This window comes from Festucalex cinctus, chromosome 5, assembly GCF_051991245.1.
Source record: "Festucalex cinctus isolate MCC-2025b chromosome 5, RoL_Fcin_1.0, whole genome shotgun sequence".
Classification (NCBI taxonomy): Eukaryota; Metazoa; Chordata; class Actinopteri; order Syngnathiformes; family Syngnathidae; genus Festucalex; species Festucalex cinctus.
In genome coordinates, this window is record NC_135415.1 from 13008028 (window position 1) to 13029529 (window position 21502).

Genomic DNA, 21502 nt, shown 5'->3' on the forward strand with positions numbered 1-21502 from the left:
TTTATTCCCCTTCCCATCAGAGAACAAAATCCCCAAAAACAACAACAAGTTAACGAGCAGGCAATATCCAATTGGAGAATGTGGGCGTCGATCCCACTATCTCTCACATGCTAAGCGAGCGCTCTACCATTTGAGCTAATTCCACTGCACCTCACTGAACATAATCACCAAAAACAACAACAAAACTTAACAAGCAGGCAAAATGCAACTGGAGAACGTGGGCGTCGATCCCACTACCTCTCGCATGCTAAGCGAGCGCTCTACCATTTGAGCTAATTCCCCTTCACCTCACAGAACAAAATCACCAAAAACAACATCAACAAAAGTTAACGAGCAGGCAAAACCCAATTGGAGAATGTGGGCGTCGATCCCACTACCTCTCCCATGCAAAGCAAGCCCTCTACCATTTGAGCTAATTCCCTTTTGCCTCCCAAAAACAACAAAAATACCAAAAACGACAACGACAAAAGTCAACGAACAGGCAAAATCCAATTGGAGAATGTGGGCGTCGATCCCACTACCTCTCGCATGCGAAGCAAGCGCTCTACCATTTGAGCTAATTCCCCTTCCCCTCACAGAACAAAATCACCAAGAACAACAACAACAAAAGTCAACGAGCAGGCAAAATCAAATTGGATAATGTGGGCATCGATCCCACTATCTCTCGCATGCTAAGCGAGCGCTCTACCATTTGAGCTAATTCCCCTTCCCATCAGAGAACAAAATCAGCAAAAACAACAACAACAGAAGTTAACGAGCAGGCAAAACCCAATTGGAGAATGTGGGCGCCGATCCCACTACCTCTCGCATGCTAAGCGAGCACTCTACCATTTGAGCTAATTAACCTTCACCTCACCGACCAAAATCACCAAAAACAACAACAAAACTTAACAAGCAGGCAAAACGCAATTGGAGAATGTGGGCGTCGATCCCACTACCTCTCACATGCTAAGCGAGCGCTCTACCATTTGAGCTAATTCCCCTTTACCTCCCAGAACAAAATCACCAAGAACAACAACAAAACTTAACAAGCAGGCAAAAGCCAATTGGAGAATGTGGGCGTCGATCCCACTACCTCTCGCTTGCTAAGCGAGCGCTCTACCATTTGAGCTAATTCCCCTGCACCTCACAGAACAAAGTCACCAAAAACAACATCAACAAAAGTTAACGAGCAGGCAAAATCCATTTGGAGAATGTGGGCGTCGATCCCACTACCACTCGCATGCTAAGCGAGCGCTCTACCATTTGAGCTACTTCCCCTTCCCATCAGAGAACAAAATCACCAAAAACAACAACAGCAAAAGTTAACGAGCAGGCAAAATCCAATTGGAGAATGTGGGCGTCGATCCCACTACCTCTCGCATGCTAAGCGAGCACGCTACCATTTGAGCTAAGTCCCCTTTTCCTCCAAATGAAACACAAAAATACCAAAAACGACAACAACCAAAGTCAACGAGCAGGCAAAATCCATTTGAGCTAATTCCCCTTCACCTCCCAGAACAAAATCACCAAAAACAACAACAACAAAAGTTAAAGAGCATCCAAAATCCAAAGGGAGAATGTGGGTATTGATCCCACTACCTCTCGCATGCTAAGCGAGCGCTCGACCAGTTAGTTTATTCCCCTTCCCATCAGAGAACAAAATCCCCAAAAACAACAACAAGTTAACGAGCAGGCAATATCCAATTGGAGAATGTGGGCGTCGATCCCACTATCTCTCACATGCTAAGCGAGCGCTCTACCATTTGAGCTAATTCCACTTCACCTCACCGAACATAATCACCAAAAACAACAACAAAACTTAACAAGCAGGCAAAATTCAATTAGAGAATGTGGGCGTCGATCCCACTACCTCTCGCATGCTAAGCGGGCGCTCTACCATTTGAGCTAACTCCCCTTCACCTCACCGACCAAAATCACCAAAAACAACAACAAAACTTAACAAGCAGGCAAAATGCAATTGGAGAACGTGGGCGTCGATCCCACTACCTCTCGCATGCTAAGTGAGCGCTCTACCATTTGAGCTAATTCCCCTTCACCTCCCACAACAAAATCACCAAAAACAACAACAAAACTTAACAAGCAGGCAAAATCCAATTGGAGAATGTGGGCGTCGATCCCACTACCTCTAGCATGCTAAGCGAGCGCTCTACCATTTGAGCTAATTCCCCTTCACCTCACAGAACAAAATCACCAAAAACAACATCAACAAAAGTTAACGAGCAGGCAAAACCCAATTGGAGAATGTGGGCGTCGATCCCACTACCTCTCCCATGCAAAGCAAGCCCTCTACCATTTGAGCTCATTCCCTTTTGCCTCCCAAAAACAACAAAAATACCAAAAACGACAACGACAAAAGTCAACGAACAGGCAAAATCCAATTGGAGAATTTGGGCGTCGATCCCACTACCTCTCGCATGCAAAGCAAGCGCTCTACCATTTGAGCTAATTCCCCTTGCCCTCACAGAACAAAATCACCAAGAACAACAACAACAAAAGTCAACGAGCAGGCAAAATCAAATTGGAGAATGTGGGCGTCGATCCCACTATCTCTCGCATGCTAAGCGAGCTGTACCATTTGAGCTAATTCCCCTTCACATCAGAGAACAAAATCAGCAAAAACAACAACAACAGAAGTTAACGAGCAGGCAAAACCCAATTGGAGAATGTGGGCGCCGATCCCACTACCTCTCGCATGCTAAGCGAGCGCTCTACCATTTGAGCTAATTCCCCTTCCCATCAGAAAACAAAATCACCAAAAACAACAACAACAAAAGTTAACGAGCAGGCAAAATCCAATTGGAGAATGTGGGCGTCGATCCCACTACCTCTCGCATGCTAAGCGAGCACTCTACCATTTGAGCTAATTAACCTTCACCTCACCGACCAAAATCACCAAAAACAACAACAAAACTTAACAAGCAGGCAAAACGCAATTGGAGAATGTGGGCGTCGATCTCACTACCTCTCGCATGCTAAGCGAGCGCTCTACCATTTGAGCTAATTCCCCTTAACCTCCCAGAACAAAATCACCAAAAACAACAACAAAACTTAACAAGCAGGCAAAAGCCAATTGGAGAATGTGGGAGTCGATCCCACTACCTCTCGCTTGCTAAGCGAGCGCTCTACCATTTGAGCTAATTCCCCTTCACCTCCCAGAACAAAATCACCAAAAACAACAACAACAAAAGTTAAAGAGCATCCAAAATCCAAATGGAGAATGTGGGTATTGATCCCACTACCTCTCGCATGCTAAGCGAGCGCTCGACCAGTTAGTTTATTCCCCTTCCCATCAGAGAACAAAATCCCCAAAAACAACAACAAGTTAACAAGCAGGCAATATCCAATTGGAGAATGTGGGCGTCGATCCCACTATCTCTCACATGCTAAGCGAGCGCTCTACCATTTGAGCTAATTCCACTTCACCTCACCGAACATAATCACCAAAAACAACAACAAAACTTAACAAGCAGGCAAAATTCAATTAGAGAATGTGGGCGTCGATCCCACTACCTCTCGCATGCTAAGCGGGCGCTCTACCATTTGAGCTAACTCCCCTTCACCTCACCCACCAAAATCACCAAAAACAACAACAAAACTTAACAAGCAGGCAAAATCCAATTGGAGAATGTGGGCGTCGATCCCACTACCTCTCGCATGCTAAGCGAGCGCTCTACCATTTGAGCTAATTCCCCTTCACCTCACAGAACAAAATCACCAAAAACAACATCAACAAAAGTTAACGAGCAGGCAAAACCCAATTGGAGAATGTGGGCGTCGATCCCACTACCTCTCCCATGCAAAGCAAGCCCTCTACCATTTGAGCTCATTCCCTTTTGCCTCCCAAAAACAACAAAAATACCAAAAACGACAACGACAAAAGTCAACAAACAGGCAAAATCCAATTGGAGAATGTGGGCGTCGATCCCACTACCTCTCGCATGCGAAGCAAGCGCTCTACCATTTGAGCTAATTCCCCTTCCCATCAGTGAACAAAATCAGCAAAAACAACAACAACAGAAGTTAACGAGCAGGCAAAATCAAATTGGAGAATGTGGGCGTCGATCCCACTACCTCTCGCATGCTAAGCGAGCACTCTACCATTTGAGCTAATTAACCTTCACCTCACAGACCAAAATCACCAAAAACAACAACAAAACTTAACAAGCAGGCAAAACGGAAATGGAGAATGTGGGCGTCGATCCCACTACCTCTCGCATGCTAAGCGAGCGCTCTACCATTTGAGCTAATTCCCCTTCACCTCCCAGAACAAAATCACCAAAAACAACAACAAAACTTAACAAGCAGGCAAAAGCCAATTGTAGAATGTGGGCGTCGATCCCACTACCTCTCGCTTGCTAACCGAGCGCTCTACCATTTGAGCTAATTCCCCTTCACCTCACAGAACAAAGTCACCAAAAACAACATCAACAAAAGTTAACGAGCAGGCAAAATCCAATTGGAGAATGTGGGCGTCGATCCCACTACCACTCGCATGCTAAGCGAGCGCTCTACCATTTGAGCTAATTCCCCATGCCATCAGAGAACAAAATCACCAAAAACAACAACAGCAAAAGTTAACGAGCAGGCAAAATCCAATTGGAGAATGTGGGTGTCGATCCCACCACCTTTCGCATGCGAAGCAAGCGCTCTACCATTTGAGCTAATTCCCCTTCCCCTCTGAGAACAAAATCACCAAAAACAACAACAACAGAAGTTAACGAGCAGGCAAAAACCAATTGGAGAATGTGGGCATCGATCCCACTACCTCTCGCATGCTGAGCGAGCTTTCTACCATTTGAGCTAATTCCCCTTCCCATCAGAGAACAAAATCACCAAAAACAACAACAGCCAAAGTTAACGAGCAGGCAAAATCCAATTGGAGAATGTGGGCGTCGATCCCACTATCTCTCACATGCTAAGCGAGCGCTCTACCATTTGAGCTAATTCCACTTCACCTCACCGAACATAATCACCAAAAACAACAACAAAACTTAACAAGCAGGCAAAATCCAATTAGAGATTGCGGGCGTCGATCCCACTACCTCTCCCATGCAAAGCAAGCCCTCTACCATTTGAGCTCATTCCCTTTTGCCTCCCAAAAACAACAAAAATACCAAAAACGACAACGACAAAAGTCAACGAACAGGCAAAACCCAATTGGAGAACGTGGGCGACGATCCCACTACCTCTCGCATGCGAAGCAAGAGCTCTACCATTTGAGCTAATTCCCCTTACCCTCACAGAACTAAATCACCAAGAACAACAACAACAAAAGTCAAAGAGCAGGCAAAATCAAATTGGAGAATGTGGGCGTCGATCCCACTATCTCTCGCATGCTAAACGAGCGCCCTACCATTTGAGCTAATTCCCCTTCCCATCAGAGAACAAAATCAGCAAAAACAACAACAACAGAAGTTAACGAGCAGGCAAAACCCAATTGGAGAATGTGGGCGCCGATCCCACTACCTCTCTCATGCTAAGCGAGCGCTCTACCATTTGAGCTAATTCCCCTTCCCATCAGAGAACAAAATCACCAAAAACAACAACAACAAAAGTTAACGAGCAGGCAAAATCCAATTGGAGAATGTGGGCGTTGATCCCACTACCTCTCGCATGCTAAGCGAGCACTCTACCATTTGAGCTAATTCCCCTTTCCATCAGAGAACAAAATCAGCAAAAACAACAACAACAGAAGTTAACGAGCAGGCAAAATCCAATTGGAGAACGTGGGCGTCGATTCCACTACCTCTCGCATGCGAAGCGAGCGCGCTACGATTTGAGCTAATTCCCCTTCCCTTCTGAGAACAAAATCACCAAAAACAACAACAACAGAAGTTAACGAGCAGGCAAAATCCAATTGGAGAATGTGGTCGCCGATCCCACTACCTCTCGCATGCTAAGCGAGCGCTCTACCATTTGAGCTAATTCCCCTTCCCATCAGAAAACAAAATCACCAAAAACAACAACAACAAAAGTTAACGAGCAGGCAAAATCCAATTGGAGAATGTGGGCGTCGATCCCACTACCTCTCGCATGCTAAGCGAGCACTCTACCATTTGAGCTAATTAACCTTAACCTCACCGACCAAAATCACCAAAAACAACAACAAAACTTAACAAGCAGGCAAAACGCAATTGGAGAATGTGGGCGTTGATCCCACTACCTCTCGCATGCTAAGCGAGCACTCTACCATTTGAGCTAATTCCCCTTTCCATCAGAGAACAAAATCAGCAAAAACAACAACAACAGAAGTTAACGAGCAGGCAAAATCCAATTGGAGAACGTGGGCATCGATTCCACTACCTCTCGCATGCAAAGCGAGCGCGCTACGATTTGAGCTAATTCCCCTTCCCTTCTGAGAACAAAATCACCAAAAACAACAACAACAGAAGTTAACGAGCAGGCAAAATCCAATTGGAGAATGTGGGCATCGATCCGACTACCTCTCGTATGCTAAGCAAGCGCTCTACCATTTGGGCTAAGTCCCCTTTTCCTCCAAAAGAAAAACAAAAATACCAAAAACGACAACAACAAAAGCCAACGAACAGGAAAAATCCAATTGGAGAATGTGGGTGTCGATCCCACTACCTCTCGCATGCTAAGCAAGCGCTCTACCATTTGAGCTAACTCCCCTTCACCTCACTTAACAAAATCACCAAAAACAACAACAAAACTTAACGAGCAGGCAAAATCCAATTGGAGAATGTGGGCGTCGATCCCACTACCTCTCGCATGCTAAGCAAGCGCTCTACCATTTGAGCTAATTCCCCTTCACCTCACAGAACAAAATCACCAAAAACAACAACAACAAAAGTTAACGAGCAGGCAAAGTCCAATTGGAGAATGGGGGCGTCGATCCCACTACCTCTCGCATGCTAAGCGAGCACTCTACCATTTGAGCTAATTCCCCTTTCCATCAGAGAACAAAATCAGCAAAAACAACAACAACAGAAGTTAACGAGCAGGCAAAATCCAATTGGAGAACGTGGGCGTCGATTCCACTACCTCTCGCATGCGAAGCGAGCGCGCTACGATTTGAGCTAATTCCCCTTCCCTTCTGAGAACAAAATCACCAAAAACAACAACAACAGAAGTTAACGAGCAGGCAAAATCCAATTGGAGAATGTGGGCATCGATCCGACTACCTCTCGTATGCTAAGCAAGCGCTCTACCATTTGGGCTAAGTCCCCTTTTCCTCCAAAAGAAAAACAAAAATACCAAAAACGACAACAACAAAAGCCAACGAACAGGAAAAATCCAATTGGAGAATGTGGGTGTCGATTCCACTACCTCTCGCATGCTAAGCAAGCGCTCTACCATTTGAGCTAACTCCCCTTCACCTCACTTAACAAAATCACCAAAAACAACAACAAAACTTAACGAGCAGGCAAAATCCAATTGGAGAATGTGGGCGTCGATCACACTACCTCTCGCATGCTAAGCAAGCGCTCTACCATTTGAGCTAATTCCCCTTCACCGCACAGAACAAAATCACCAAAAACAACAACAACAAAAGTTAACGAGCAGGCAAAGTCCAATTGGAGAATGGGGGCGTCGATCCCACTACCTCTCACATGCAAAGCAAGCCCTCTACCGTTCAAGCTAATTCCCCATTTCCTCCCAAAAGAAACAAAATCACCAAAAACAACAACAAAAGTTAACGGGCAGGCAAAAGCCAATTGGAGAATGTGGGCGTCGATCCCACTACCTCTCCCATGCAAAGCAAGCGCTCTACCATTTCAGCTAATTCACCTTCCCATCACAGAACAAAATCACCAAAAACGACAACAACAAAAGTTAACGAGCAGGCAAAATGCAATTGGAGAATGTGGGCGTCAATCCCACTACCTCTCGCATGCGAAGCGAGCCCTCTACCATTTGAGCTAATTCCCCTTCACTTCACTGAACAAAATCACCAAAAACAACAACAAAACTTAACGAGCAGGCACAAAATCCAAATGGAGATTGTGGGCATCGATCCCACTACCTCTGGCATGCGAAGCGAGCGCTTTACCATTTGAGCTAATTCCCCTTGCCCTCACAGAACAAAATCACCAAAAACAACAGCAAGAAATGTTAACGAGCAGGCAAAATCTAAATGGAGAATGCGGGCGCCGATCCCACTACCTCACGCATGCTAAGCGAGCGCTCTACCATTTGAGGTAATTCCCCTTCGCCTCACTGAACAAAATCACCAAAAACGACAACAACAAAAGTTAACGAGGAGGAAAAATCCAATTGGAGAATGCGGGCGTCGATCCCACTACCTCTCGCATGCTAAGCGAGCGCTCTACCATTTGAGCTAAGTCCCCTTTTCCTACAAAACATAAAAATAAAATCACCAAAAACGACAACAACAAAAGTTAACGAGCGGGCAAAATGCAATTGGAGAACGTGGGCGCCGATCCCACTACCTCTCGCATGCTAAGCAAGCGCTCTACCATTTGAGCTAATTCCCCTTCACCTCACAGAACAAAATCACCAAAAACAACAACAACAAAAGTTAACGAGCAGGCAAAGTCCAATTGGAGAATGGGGGCGTCGATCCCACTACCTCTCACATGCAAAGCAAGCCCTCTACCGTTCAAGCTAATTCCCCATTTCCTCCCAAAAGAAACAAAATCACCAAAAACAACAACAAAAGTTAACGGGCAGGCAAAAGCCAATTGGAGAATGTGGGCGTCGATCCCACTACCTCTCGCATGCTAAGCGAGCGCTCTACCATTTGAGCTAATTCCCCTTAACCTCCCAGAACAAAATCACCAAAAACAACAACAAAACTTAACAAGCAGGCAAAAGCCAATTGGAGAATGTGGGAGTCGATCCCACTACCTCTCGCTTGCTAAGCAAGCGCTCTACCATTTGAGCTAATTCCCCTTCACCTCCCAGAACAAAATCACCAAAAACAACAACAACAAAAGTTAAAGAGCATCCAAAATCCAAATGGAGAATGTGGGTATTGATCCCACTACCTCTCGCATGCTAAGCGAGCGCTCGACCAGTTAGTTTATTCCCCTTCCCATCAGAGAACAAAATCCCCAAAAACAACAACAAGTTAACAAGCAGGCAATATCCAATTGGAGAATGTGGGCGTCGATCCCACTATCTCTCACATGCTAAGCGAGCGCTCTACCATTTGAGCTAATTCCACTTCACCTCACCGAACATAATCACCAAAAACAACAACAAAACTTAACAAGCAGGCAAAATTCAATTAGAGAATGTGGGCGTCGATCCCACTACCTCTCGCATGCTAAGCGGGCGCTCTACCATTTGAGCTAACTCCCCTTCACCTCACCCACCAAAATCACCAAAAACAACAACAAAACTTAACAAGCAGGCAAAATCCAATTGGAGAATGTGGGCGTCGATCCCACTACCTCTCGCATGCTAAGCGAGCGCTCTACCATTTGAGCTAATTCCCCTTCACCTCACAGAACAAAATCACCAAAAACAACATCAACAAAAGTTAACGAGCAGGCAAAACCCAATTGGAGAATGTGGGCGTCGATCCCACTACCTCTCCCATGCAAAGCAAGCCCTCTACCATTTGAGCTCATTCCCTTTTGCCTCCCAAAAACAACAAAAATACCAAAAACGACAACGACAAAAGTCAACAAACAGGCAAAATCCAATTGGAGAATGTGGGCGTCGATCCCACTACCTCTCGCATGCGAAGCAAGCGCTCTACCATTTGAGCTAATTCCCCTTCCCATCAGTGAACAAAATCAGCAAAAACAACAACAACAGAAGTTAACGAGCAGGCAAAATCAAATTGGAGAATGTGGGCGTCGATCCCACTACCTCTCGCATGCTAAGCGAGCACTCTACCATTTGAGCTAATTAACCTTCACCTCACCGACCAAAATCACCAAAAACAACAACAAAACTTAACAAGCAGGCAAAACGCAAATGGAGAATGTGGGCGTCGATCCCACTACCTCTCGCATGCTAAGCGAGCGCTCTACCATTTGAGCTAATTCCCCTTCACCTCCCAGAACAAAATCACCAAAAACAACAACAAAACTTAACAAGCAGGCAAAAGCCAATTGGAGAATGTGGGCGTCGATCCCACTACCTCTCGCTTGCTAACCGAGCGCTCTACCATTTGAGCTAATTCCCCTTCACCTCACAGAACAAAGTCACCAAAAACAACATCAACAAAAGTTAACGAGCAGGCAAAATGCAATTGGAGAATGTGGGCGTCAATCCCACTACCTCTCGCATGCGAAGCGAGCCCTCTACCATTTGAGCTAATTCCCCTTCACTTCACTGAACAAAATCACCAAAAACAACAACAAAACTTAACGAGCAGGCAAAATCCAAATGGAGATTGTGGGCATCGATCCCACTACCTCTGGCATGCGAAGCGAGCGCTTTACCATTTGAGCTAATTCCCCTTGCCCTCACAGAACAAAATCACCAAAAACAACAGCAAGAAATGTTAACGAGCAGGCAAAATCTAAATGGAGAATGCGGGCGCCGATCCCACTACCTCACGCATGCTAAGCGAGCGCTCTACCATTTGAGGTAATTCCCCTTCGCCTCACTGAACAAAATCACCAAAAACGACAACAACAAAAGTTAACGAGGAGGAAAAATCCAATTGGAGAATGCGGGCGTCGATCCCACTACCTCTCGCATGCTAAGCGAGCGCTCTACCATTTGAGCTAAGTCCCCTTTTCCTACAAAACATAAAAATAAAATCACCAAAAACGACAACAACAAAAGTTAACGAGCGGGCAAAATGCAATTGGAGAACGTGGGCGCCGATCCCACTACCTCTCGCATGCTAAGCAAGCGCTCTACCATTTGAGCTAATTCCCCTTCACCTCACAGAACAAAATCACCAAAAACAACAACAACAAAAGTTAACGAGCAGGCAAAGTCCAATTGGAGAATGGGGGCGTCGATCCCACTACCTCTCACATGCAAAGCAAGCCCTCTACCGTTCAAGCTAATTCCCCATTTCCTCCCAAAAGAAACAAAATCACCAAAAACAACAACAAAAGTTAACGGGCAGGCAAAAGCCAATTGGAGAATGTGGGCGTCGATCCCACTACCTCTCGCATGCTAAGCGAGCGCTCTACCATTTGAGCTAATTCCCCTTAACCTCCCAGAACAAAATCACCAAAAACAACAACAAAACTTAACAAGCAGGCAAAAGCCAATTGGAGAATGTGGGAGTCGATCCCACTACCTCTCGCTTGCTAAGCAAGCGCTCTACCATTTGAGCTAATTCCCCTTCACCTCCCAGAACAAAATCACCAAAAACAACAACAACAAAAGTTAAAGAGCATCCAAAATCCAAATGGAGAATGTGGGTATTGATCCCACTACCTCTCGCATGCTAAGCGAGCGCTCGACCAGTTAGTTTATTCCCCTTCCCATCAGAGAACAAAATCCCCAAAAACAACAACAAGTTAACAAGCAGGCAATATCCAATTGGAGAATGTGGGCGTCGATCCCACTATCTCTCACATGCTAAGCGAGCGCTCTACCATTTGAGCTAATTCCACTTCACCTCACCGAACATAATCACCAAAAACAACAACAAAACTTAACAAGCAGGCAAAATTCAATTAGAGAATGTGGGCGTCGATCCCACTACCTCTCGCATGCTAAGCGGGCGCTCTACCATTTGAGCTAACTCCCCTTCACCTCACCCACCAAAATCACCAAAAACAACAACAAAACTTAACAAGCAGGCAAAATCCAATTGGAGAATGTGGGCGTCGATCCCACTACCTCTCGCATGCTAAGCGAGCGCTCTACCATTTGAGCTAATTCCCCTTCACCTCACAGAACAAAATCACCAAAAACAACATCAACAAAAGTTAACGAGCAGGCAAAACCCAATTGGAGAATGTGGGCGTCGATCCCACTACCTCTCCCATGCAAAGCAAGCCCTCTACCATTTGAGCTCATTCCCTTTTGCCTCCCAAAAACAACAAAAATACCAAAAACGACAACGACAAAAGTCAACAAACAGGCAAAATCCAATTGGAGAATGTGGGCGTCGATCCCACTACCTCTCGCATGCGAAGCAAGCGCTCTACCATTTGAGCTAATTCCCCTTCCCATCAGTGAACAAAATCAGCAAAAACAACAACAACAGAAGTTAACGAGCAGGCAAAATCAAATTGGAGAATGTGGGCGTCGATCCCACTACCTCTCGCATGCTAAGCGAGCACTCTACCATTTGAGCTAATTAACCTTCACCTCACCGACCAAAATCACCAAAAACAACAACAAAACTTAACAAGCAGGCAAAACGCAAATGGAGAATGTGGGCGTCGATCCCACTACCTCTCGCATGCTAAGCGAGCGCTCTACCATTTGAGCTAATTCCCCTTCACCTCCCAGAACAAAATCACCAAAAACAACAACAAAACTTAACAAGCAGGCAAAAGCCAATTGGAGAATGTGGGCGTCGATCCCACTACCTCTCGCTTGCTAACCGAGCGCTCTACCATTTGAGCTAATTCCCCTTCACCTCACAGAACAAAGTCACCAAAAACAACATCAACAAAAGTTAACGAGCAGGCAAAATCCAATTGGAGAATGGGGGCGTCGATCCCACTACCACTCGCATGCTAAGCGAGCGCTCTACCATTTGAGCTAATTCCCCATGCCATCAGAGAACAAAATCACCAAAAACAACAACAGCAAAAGTTAACGAGCAGGCAAAATCCAATTGGAGAATGTGGGCGTTGATCCCACTACCTCTCGCATGCTAAGCGAGCACTCTACCATTTGAGCTAATTCCCCTTTCCATCAGAGAACAAAATCAGCAAAAACAACAACAACAGAAGTTAACGAGCAGGCAAAATCCAATTGGAGAACGTGGGCGTCGATTCCACTACCTCTCGCATGCAAAGCGAGCGCGCTACGATTTGAGCTAATTCCCCTTCCCTTCTGAGAACAAAATCACCAAAAACAACAACAACAGAAGTTAACGAGCAGGCAAAATCCAATTGGAGAATGTGGGCATCGATCCGACTACCTCTCGTATGCTAAGCAAGCGCTCTACCATTTGGGCTAAGTCCCCTTTTCCTCCAAAAGAAAAACAAAAATACCAAAAACGACAACAACAAAAGCCAACGAACAGGAAAAATCCAATTGGAGAATGTGGGTGTCGATCCCACTACCTCTCGCATGCTAAGCAAGCGCTCTACCATTTGAGCTAACTCCCCTTCACCTCACTTAACAAAATCACCAAAAACAACAACAAAACTTAACGAGCAGGCAAAATGCAATTGGAGAATGTGGGCGTCGATCCCACTACCTCTCGCATGCTAAGCAAGCGCTCTACCATTTGAGCTAATTCCCCTTCACCTCACAGAACAAAATCACCAAAAACAACAACAACAAAAGTTAACGAGCAGGCAAAGTCCAATTGGAGAATGGGGGCGTCGATCCCACTACCTCTCACATGCAAAGCAAGCCCTCTACCGTTCAAGCTAATTCCCCATTTCCTCCCAAAAGAAACAAAATCACCAAAAACAACAACAAAAGTTAACGGGCAGGCAAAAGCCAATTGGAGAATGTGGGCGTCGATCCCACTACCTCTCCCATGCAAAGCAAGCGCTCTACCATTTCAGCTAATTCACCTTCCCATCACAGAACAAAATCACCAAAAACGACAACAACAAAAGTTAACGAGCAGGCAAAATGCAATTGGAGAATGTGGGCGTCAATCCCACTACCTCTCGCATGCGAAGCGAGCCCTCTACCATTTGAGCTAATTCCCCTTCACTTCACTGAACAAAATCACCAAAAACAACAACAAAACTTAACGAGCAGGCAAAATCCAAATGGAGATTGTGGGCATCGATCCCACTACCTCTGGCATGCGAAGCGAGCGCTTTACCATTTGAGCTAATTCCCCTTGCCCTCACAGAACAAAATCACCAAAAACAACAGCAAGAAATGTTAACGAGCAGGCAAAATCTAAATGGAGAATGCGGGCGCCGATCCCACTACCTCACGCATGCTAAGCGAGCGCTCTACCATTTGAGGTAATTCCCCTTCGCCTCACTGAACAAAATCACCAAAAACGACAACAACAAAAGTTAACGAGGAGGAAAAATCCAATTGGAGAATGCGGGCGTCGATCCCACTACCTCTCGCATGCTAAGCGAGCGCTCTACCATTTGAGCTAAGTCCCCTTTTCCTACAAAACATAAAAATAAAATCACCAAAAACGACAACAACAAAAGTTAACGAGCGGGCAAAATGCAATTGGAGAACGTGGGCGTCGATCCCACTACCTCTCGCATGCTAAGCAAGCGCTCTACCATTTGAGCTAATTCCCCTTCACCTCACAGAACAAAATCACCAAAAACAACAACAACAAAAGTTAACGAGCAGGCAAAGTCCAATTGGAGAATGGGGGCGTCGATCCCACTACCTCTCACATGCAAAGCAAGCCCTCTACCGTTCAAGCTAATTCCCCATTTCCTCCCAAAAGAAACAAAATCACCAAAAACAACAACAAAAGTTAACGGGCAGGCAAAAGCCAATTGGAGAATGTGGGCGTCGATCCCACTACCTCTCCCATGCAAAGCAAGCGCTCTACCATTTCAGCTAATTCACCTTCCCATCACAGAACAAAATCACCAAAAACGACAACAACAAAAGTTAACGAGCGGGCAAAATGCAATTGGAGAATGTGGGCGTCAATCCCACTACCTCTCGCACGTGAAGCGAGCCCTCTACCATTTGAGCTAATTCCCCTTCACTTCACTGAACAAAATCACCAAAAACAACAACAAAACTTAACGAGCAGGCAAAATCCAAATGGAGATTGTGGGCATCGATCCCACTACCTCTGGCATGCGAAGCGAGCGCTTTACCATTTGAGCTAATTCCCCTTGCCCTCACAGAACAAAATCACCAAAAACAACAGCAAGAAATGTTAACGAGCAGGCAAAATCTAAATGGAGAATGCGGGCGCCGATCCCACTACCTCACGCATGCTAAGCGAGCGCTCTACCATTTGAGGTAATTCCCCTTCGCCTCACTGAACAAAATCACCAAAAACGACAACAACAAAAGTTAACGAGGAGGAAAAATCCAATTGGAGAATGTGGGTATTGATCCCACTACCTCTTGCATGCTAAGCGAGCGCTCTACCATTTGAGCTAATTCCCCTTCCCATGAGAGAACAAAATCCCCAAAAACAACAACAAAAGTTAACGAGCAGGAAAAATCTAATTGGAGAATGTGGGCATCTATCCCACTACCTCTCGCATGCTAAGAAAGCGCTCTACCATTTGAGCTAAGTCCCCTTTTCCACCAAAAGAAATGCTCAGTTAAGAACAAGCACACACACAAGGTCGTTCAGCAGATTGATTGATGGGATCGAGAACCAATTGTTCAGATGATCCACCCAGAAGATGGAGAGACGATCCTTGAATGCACCTTTAACGAGCAGGCAAGAATGCGGGCGTCAATCCCACGACCGCTTGCATGCGAAGCAAGCGCTCTAACATTTGAGATAATTCCCCTTTTATGCACAAAATAAAATAAATAAATAAATAAATAAACACATAAAAATAACAGCTAACGGCTTATAAAATTAACTAAGAAAGAAAAAAAAAATCAACAATTATCCTGCCGTGTTTTCATTCCTTCGTATGTTGCCGCGTGGCGTCCAAAAATCTGTTTTCCAACTTGGGTTTTGCGGTGGAGGACGAGTGCATGTTTGCAGGTGCACGGAAGTTCTTGAAATGATTTCATCCACGTTTGCTATCTTGGCACCACGAGCTGCTGATTATTTTCCCACACGTTGCCGACACTTCGTTTTGTTTGCCAGCAGAACCGCTGAGCATTAAAAAGTTTGTTTTTCATGCCCTCACACGAGAAGACATGAGAAAATTAGGCCGGCAAATTTGATTGATGTCAAATTATTACGGATTAATTATTATGGATACGTGTCTTCTTCTTTTTTTTGTCACATATTTTGCATTAGTTTTCTGATCACAAGTCGGTCTATCATATTGTTTGATTGTCCAATACATTTATTTCCAATATTTTTCTTTTCTTAAATTGTACATTCAATGTTATATTTTCACACTTTTGTAGTTTCTAATATTTGGGTATATTACTTTTGAATTATTTCGAGTATTTTTTAATTTTTCTTTCAATAGTTATTTTTTTCCCCTAAGATTTGTATCACGGTTGCATGTGCTATCTATATTTTATATTTTCTAATATTTGTGTATTTTATATGTAATATTTTTTTTGTCCAATATTTTGTATTATTGTCCAATAACGTTGTCTTTAAGTTTTGTATTTTTATAATTGTTATTACCATTACTATTTGTGTTTTTTATTTAATATTTTGTATTTTTGTCTCATATTTGGTATTGTTTTCTAACATTAATCATGGTTTATATATTTGTGTAATTATCCCAATGTTCTTTCATTTTTGTAAAAATACTCTAACTGTATTATATTTTTGTCATATTATTTTTTTAAAACATCTATGTATTTTTTTATTGCATTAGTTTTCTGATTACAAGTAGGTTTATCACAATATTGTTTTATTGTCCAATACATTTTTTCCTAATATTTTTCTTTTCTTAAATTGTACATTCAATATTTTTCATATATATATTTTTCATATATTAAAATATTGGGTATATTACTTTTGAATTTCGGATATTTTTAAACATTTCATCCAATAGAGTTGTTTTTTTTCTCCCTAAAATTTGTATCACGGTTGTATTATTTGTTAATATCTATATTTTATATTTTCTCATATTTGTGTATTTTATATGTAATATTTTTGTATTTTTTGTCCAATATTTTTCATTATTGTCCAATAATGTTGTATTTAAGTTTTGTATTTTTATAATTAGCACTAATATTTGTGTTTTGTTTTTTTATTTAATATTTTTTTATTTTTGTCTGTTTTCTATTATCTATATTTTCTCATATTTATGTATGTTATATGTAACATTTTTGTATTTTTTTTGTCTAATATTTTGCATTATTGTTCAATGTTTTATTTAAATTTTGTATTTTTGTTATTATCACAAATATTTGCGTTTTTTATTTAATAGTTTGTATTTTTGTCTCATATTTGGTATTGTTTTCTAAGATCTATATTTTCTAGTATTTGTGTATTTTATATGTAATATTTTTTTATTTGTTGTCCAATATTTTGCATTATTGTCCAATAATGTTGTATTTAAGTTTTGTATTTTTATAATTATTATCACAAATATTTGTGGAGGGGTTTTATTTAATATTTTGTATTTTTGTCTTGTATTTGGTATTGTTTTCGAATATCTATATATTTTCTAATTTGTGTATTTTATATGTAGTATTTTTTTTGTGTCCAATATTTTGCATTATTGTCCAATAATTTAGTTTTGTATTTTCAGAATTGTTATTATCACTAGTAGTTGTGTTTTTTTAATTTAATATTTTGTATTTTAGTCTCATATTTGGTATTCTAATATTAATCATGGTTTACGTTACTCCAGGCCCTGGCATGATTATTTGTGTAATTATCCCAGTGCTCTTTCATTTTTGTAATAATCCTATATTGTATTATATTTTTGTCATGTTTTTTTTTTTTAAATATTCCTCTATTTTTTGTCCAATATTTGTTACAATACAATATGCGTTTTTTGGTAATAATTGTCTTTTTTTTTGTGTGTGTGTAATATTTATGTTTTTCCCTAATAATATATTGAGCATCATTTCTTTGCCTCTGCTTGGATTTGCAGTTTGAAAAACGAAAAAAAAAATCCTGTTGTGAAAATAAGAGCAAGTGGAGAATGCGGGCAATCCGGAGCACCGCAGCTTGCTCGCTCTCCCGCCCGTCCGCCGTTGTCACGTCCGGTACGAGGCGGTGAAAGGAAAGCCGGCGTGTAGTAACTGGAGCCGGCGTGTAACTGCTGCGCAAGGCGTGCATGGACCTGTCAACACCAATGCAGACGAAACAAGGTGGTCCTACATGGCAGGTACACCGCGACCCTGATAAGTAAGACGCGCTGGGAAACAAGCCTTCAGAACATGTTGTCCTCAAATGGAACTTGTATCATTTTGCAAAAAATACAATAAAGACTGCAATTTGTGATTTAAGTGTCAGTTGATAGCATAATTGCAGATGTCATTTTTAGCTTACACCCGGCCAGGGAACTTTACAAACTTTGTGTGGAGAAACGGGAAGACCTGAAAACCAAATTTGATGATTTTTAAAATGACTGAAAACAAACAACAAAATTACTACAAAAAAAGGACTCAAACAAACTCAGTGATGCCTGAGCCAGTCTGCCTATTTTTTTTTTATGGTGTTGTTGACGAAATGTGTTAAAGGCCTGTGATTACGACTTCCTGTCCCACACACACTACACAAGTCAGCAACTTTGCTACTGCTGGAATTGAAAAGGTTCCAATGTGATACTTTTTTGCTTCAGGAACTTCAAATAATCAAGATTGGCTGTGTCCGAATGTGCACCCTACTTCCTATATCGTGCCCTACTGAGGGGTCACACCATTTTAAATATTTGAATATATTTACAACAAAGGAACTAACGGACAGTTTTAAAACATTTTCAATCACAATAAGTAGTTGGAGATTTATGCGCGTTACGGTGGTCACGTGATATGTGCCGAGGAAGTAATAAGCTGGCTGTCCGAATAGTTTATGCTACATTCAAGGACGGTAGGAAATCGGACATATCACACTTCCGACCTCAAAGTGTTCGAAGCGAATGTATAAATAACAAAGATGGCTGATTCTGATAAAGTGTTTGTTAAGTTACGCAGTTACTTTTTTCAAACCTCGACTAATGTTTAATAATAAATAAATACAATGTTTATCGTGTAAATTAAGTTTTGCCATTCACAGTTTGTCTGTATATGGTGTTCGCCATTCTTGGGTGACGTCAGATTCCCCCCCCAGTTTCGCAACTCGGATTTCCAAATTCCAATGTAATAACAAGGAACTTTTGGGTGACTGGGACATGCTTGCACAGCTGGAGCTATTAATTTAGTTCTCATTTAATTTACATGGACTTCATGATCTACTATAGTACCAGGGCTGGACTGGCACAAAAAAAAGGGCCCTGGCATTTTGACTTGGGTCCCCCCAGCCCGACTCCTGCCTAACATGAAGTTCTGCCGTTGATGTTTATTGATGATGTGTTTTGATATCTGTATTTGAAATGGATTAATGGATTGGTCCTTCTAAATTGTGGGCCAGTCTCTTGTGGTAAAATGTAGGAAAATAATAATTAAAAAGCACTGCATCGGCCCCAAAAGAGGCCGGCCCACTGGGCATCTGCCCTGTATGCCAGATGGCCAGTCCAGCCCTGTATAGTACCAATAACCAAAACATTCCTGAGAGGAACTGAAGGTGAACTAGAAACTTTGGGTTGTAGAATGTTGTTTCATTTATTTTGATGGTAATTTATTACAACGGAAAGTGTGCTGCTTTTCTGTGAAAACAAGAAACATTGTACTAGCAGACGAATGTACTGTGCCCGGAAGACTATAGCGTATGCATGGAAACAAGCTTCCAACAGTGCTGAGCTTGCAAAAACAAGAAAAAAAGAGAAAAAAAAGTGAGTCACAAGAGTGACACTTGAGGCTAAACGCTTATTATCATAACGGCACGCGCGGCGATTATGATGAATTATGGGTGGCGTCATTGAAGGTGGGTGCGTGCAGCGTCGGGTGTGGAAGACGTTTGCAAAGATACACAAACAAAAGGAGGAAGTCAACTACATTCCAAAACACACACACAACTACACACAAAGGCGCACACTACACGTGTGTCGCGCGCGTTCACGCCCGCATACAACAAGTGTGGCGGAAGGAAGCGAGTCGTGTCGGAACAAACAACTCACCAGTGTCGCTTTGTGGTCGTGGTGGTGGTGGTGGTAGTGGCCGGCGGCGGTCCGAGTGCGCACGGCGGCGGCGCGCGCGCACTCGGGCCCGAGCGCGGCGAGCGTGAGGATGAGGAGCCAGCGGCAGAGGCGGCCGCCGGACGCGTGCGCGCTCGTCCGCATCTCGGCCGGCTGCGCCCGCTTCAAGTCGTCCGCTCGGAATCCACCTCCGCTTTAAATACCGCCTCCGAGCTTCTTTGTTCTCCACGGGCCACCGTACGAACGCACGCGCGCGCGTGCGCGAGAGCTTCTTGGGCGACATCACGTGACTGTTAACCCCTTGCGTGCACACGCGAGCGCACTTTTCGCTCTAAAAAACTCCAAACGCAACTTTTTAAACGACTGTTGTGAAGTAAACGTGTGATTTCAGACCGGCCCTGAAGGCAACACCTGACTTGACATACTGGACAGTGGACCCCCACGGAATCAGATACTCACGGTTCGGCACCTGCGGGTTATTTTTTTTTCATACAATTTTTAAAATACATAAAAAATATAAATATCGTATGAAAATATACAATGATAAAATACAAAAATACATTTAAAATAGAGCTAACACCCTAATAGTGTTCAGTTGTGTTCAGCTAAAAAAAAACAAAAAACAAACAAACAAAAAAACAGTTATAACGGGGGTCAATTAATTAGCAGATATTTGGTATTCAAACGGTCAAGATCTATAAATAGCCGCGTGGTCTTACACTTACCGGTACACTTTCCCTAAGCTTTTGGACTGTAAATGAAGGCAATACCTGATGGAGAACTATATTTGAATGCCAAACATGAAAAAATGAGAAACTGAAACTTCTAATACTGGGACTAACACCTGACTAAATTACAAATGGTGGTGTTGGAAATCGTAATGTCCCTAAAGGCAACACATGAGTTCTTTATATTTATTTATATATTTATATTCTCATAATTTTCCACTGAAATAAATTAAGACAATAATTCCCACAGTAAAAACACAAAATCATCCTCCAAAAGTTACTTGTGCAGATATAACAAAGTTACGAAAGCATACAAAACAATGTCCGATAACGTCTTGAAAGAAAAGCAGACGTGAATCACTTCTTGATGTGAGTAAGCGGCGTGATCACGTTTCCATAAGGGGAACTTTTATTTTTGCAGCTGGGACATAAAAGACCTGCTAAGGGGGGCTATGAGGAGGCTGTTATTGGGGGGGCTTTGTGACCACCTCAAGCAGGAAAAAAAGGGGGAAGAAAAATCCCTTCTGTGAATCACATTGAGATCATTTGTGTAATTACAAGCGCTAATAATAGTGTGCGGATGCCGGGATTTTCACGAGCACACTTGAGAAGGAACCGGCAATAAAAAAACAGGCAAGAACTGTCGACCGCAGCAAAAAATTAAACCTTTGAAACTTTACAATAGAAGACAATAAGCCTTCTTTAGTCCCGCAATGGGTCCAATTGTGCTTCATCAAACAGCAGCAAGAATAGTTGCAAGCAAGTACAGCTGTGATCGTATGTTTGCATAACCTACATTACTGTGCATACATTAACTGCATGTGCCAACTCGGAGTAATAAATAGTCTTGTGAATCAATACTCAGCTGTATTTCTCATCAAA

At 42.9% G+C, this 21502-nt stretch overlaps 1 protein-coding gene and 12 non-coding genes across 13 annotated transcripts in view; all 13 read right to left on the reverse strand.

The window, feature by feature from the left end:
- mmp11a (matrix metallopeptidase 11a) overlaps positions 1-20100 on the reverse strand; it is a 65252-nt gene extending 45152 nt beyond the window's left edge. The window contains exon 1 of the mRNA XM_077521753.1: positions 19875-20100. Coding sequence (XP_077377879.1) covers positions 19875-20036 — 162 coding nt within the window. The 5' untranslated portion in view covers positions 20037-20100. The remainder of the gene's footprint in view (positions 1-19874) is intronic.
- trnaa-agc (transfer RNA alanine (anticodon AGC)) lies at positions 1048-1120 on the reverse strand. The gene has a single exon. It is a non-coding gene; the product is annotated as a tRNA-Ala (tRNA).
- trnaa-agc (transfer RNA alanine (anticodon AGC)) lies at positions 3075-3147 on the reverse strand. The gene has a single exon. It is a non-coding gene; the product is annotated as a tRNA-Ala (tRNA).
- trnaa-agc (transfer RNA alanine (anticodon AGC)) lies at positions 3623-3695 on the reverse strand. Its single transcript has one exon. It is a non-coding gene; the product is annotated as a tRNA-Ala (tRNA).
- trnaa-agc (transfer RNA alanine (anticodon AGC)) lies at positions 4184-4256 on the reverse strand. The gene has a single exon. It is a non-coding gene; the product is annotated as a tRNA-Ala (tRNA).
- On the reverse strand, positions 8671-8743 carry trnaa-agc (transfer RNA alanine (anticodon AGC)). The gene has a single exon. It is a non-coding gene; the product is annotated as a tRNA-Ala (tRNA).
- On the reverse strand, positions 8808-8880 carry trnaa-agc (transfer RNA alanine (anticodon AGC)). Its single transcript has one exon. It is a non-coding gene; the product is annotated as a tRNA-Ala (tRNA).
- Positions 9356-9428, reverse strand: trnaa-agc (transfer RNA alanine (anticodon AGC)). The gene has a single exon. It is a non-coding gene; the product is annotated as a tRNA-Ala (tRNA).
- trnaa-agc (transfer RNA alanine (anticodon AGC)) lies at positions 9917-9989 on the reverse strand. Its single transcript has one exon. It is a non-coding gene; the product is annotated as a tRNA-Ala (tRNA).
- On the reverse strand, positions 11039-11111 carry trnaa-agc (transfer RNA alanine (anticodon AGC)). Its single transcript has one exon. It is a non-coding gene; the product is annotated as a tRNA-Ala (tRNA).
- trnaa-agc (transfer RNA alanine (anticodon AGC)) lies at positions 11176-11248 on the reverse strand. Its single transcript has one exon. It is a non-coding gene; the product is annotated as a tRNA-Ala (tRNA).
- trnaa-agc (transfer RNA alanine (anticodon AGC)) lies at positions 11724-11796 on the reverse strand. The gene has a single exon. It is a non-coding gene; the product is annotated as a tRNA-Ala (tRNA).
- On the reverse strand, positions 12285-12357 carry trnaa-agc (transfer RNA alanine (anticodon AGC)). The gene has a single exon. It is a non-coding gene; the product is annotated as a tRNA-Ala (tRNA).
- Positions 20101-21502: the final 1402 nt, after the last annotated feature.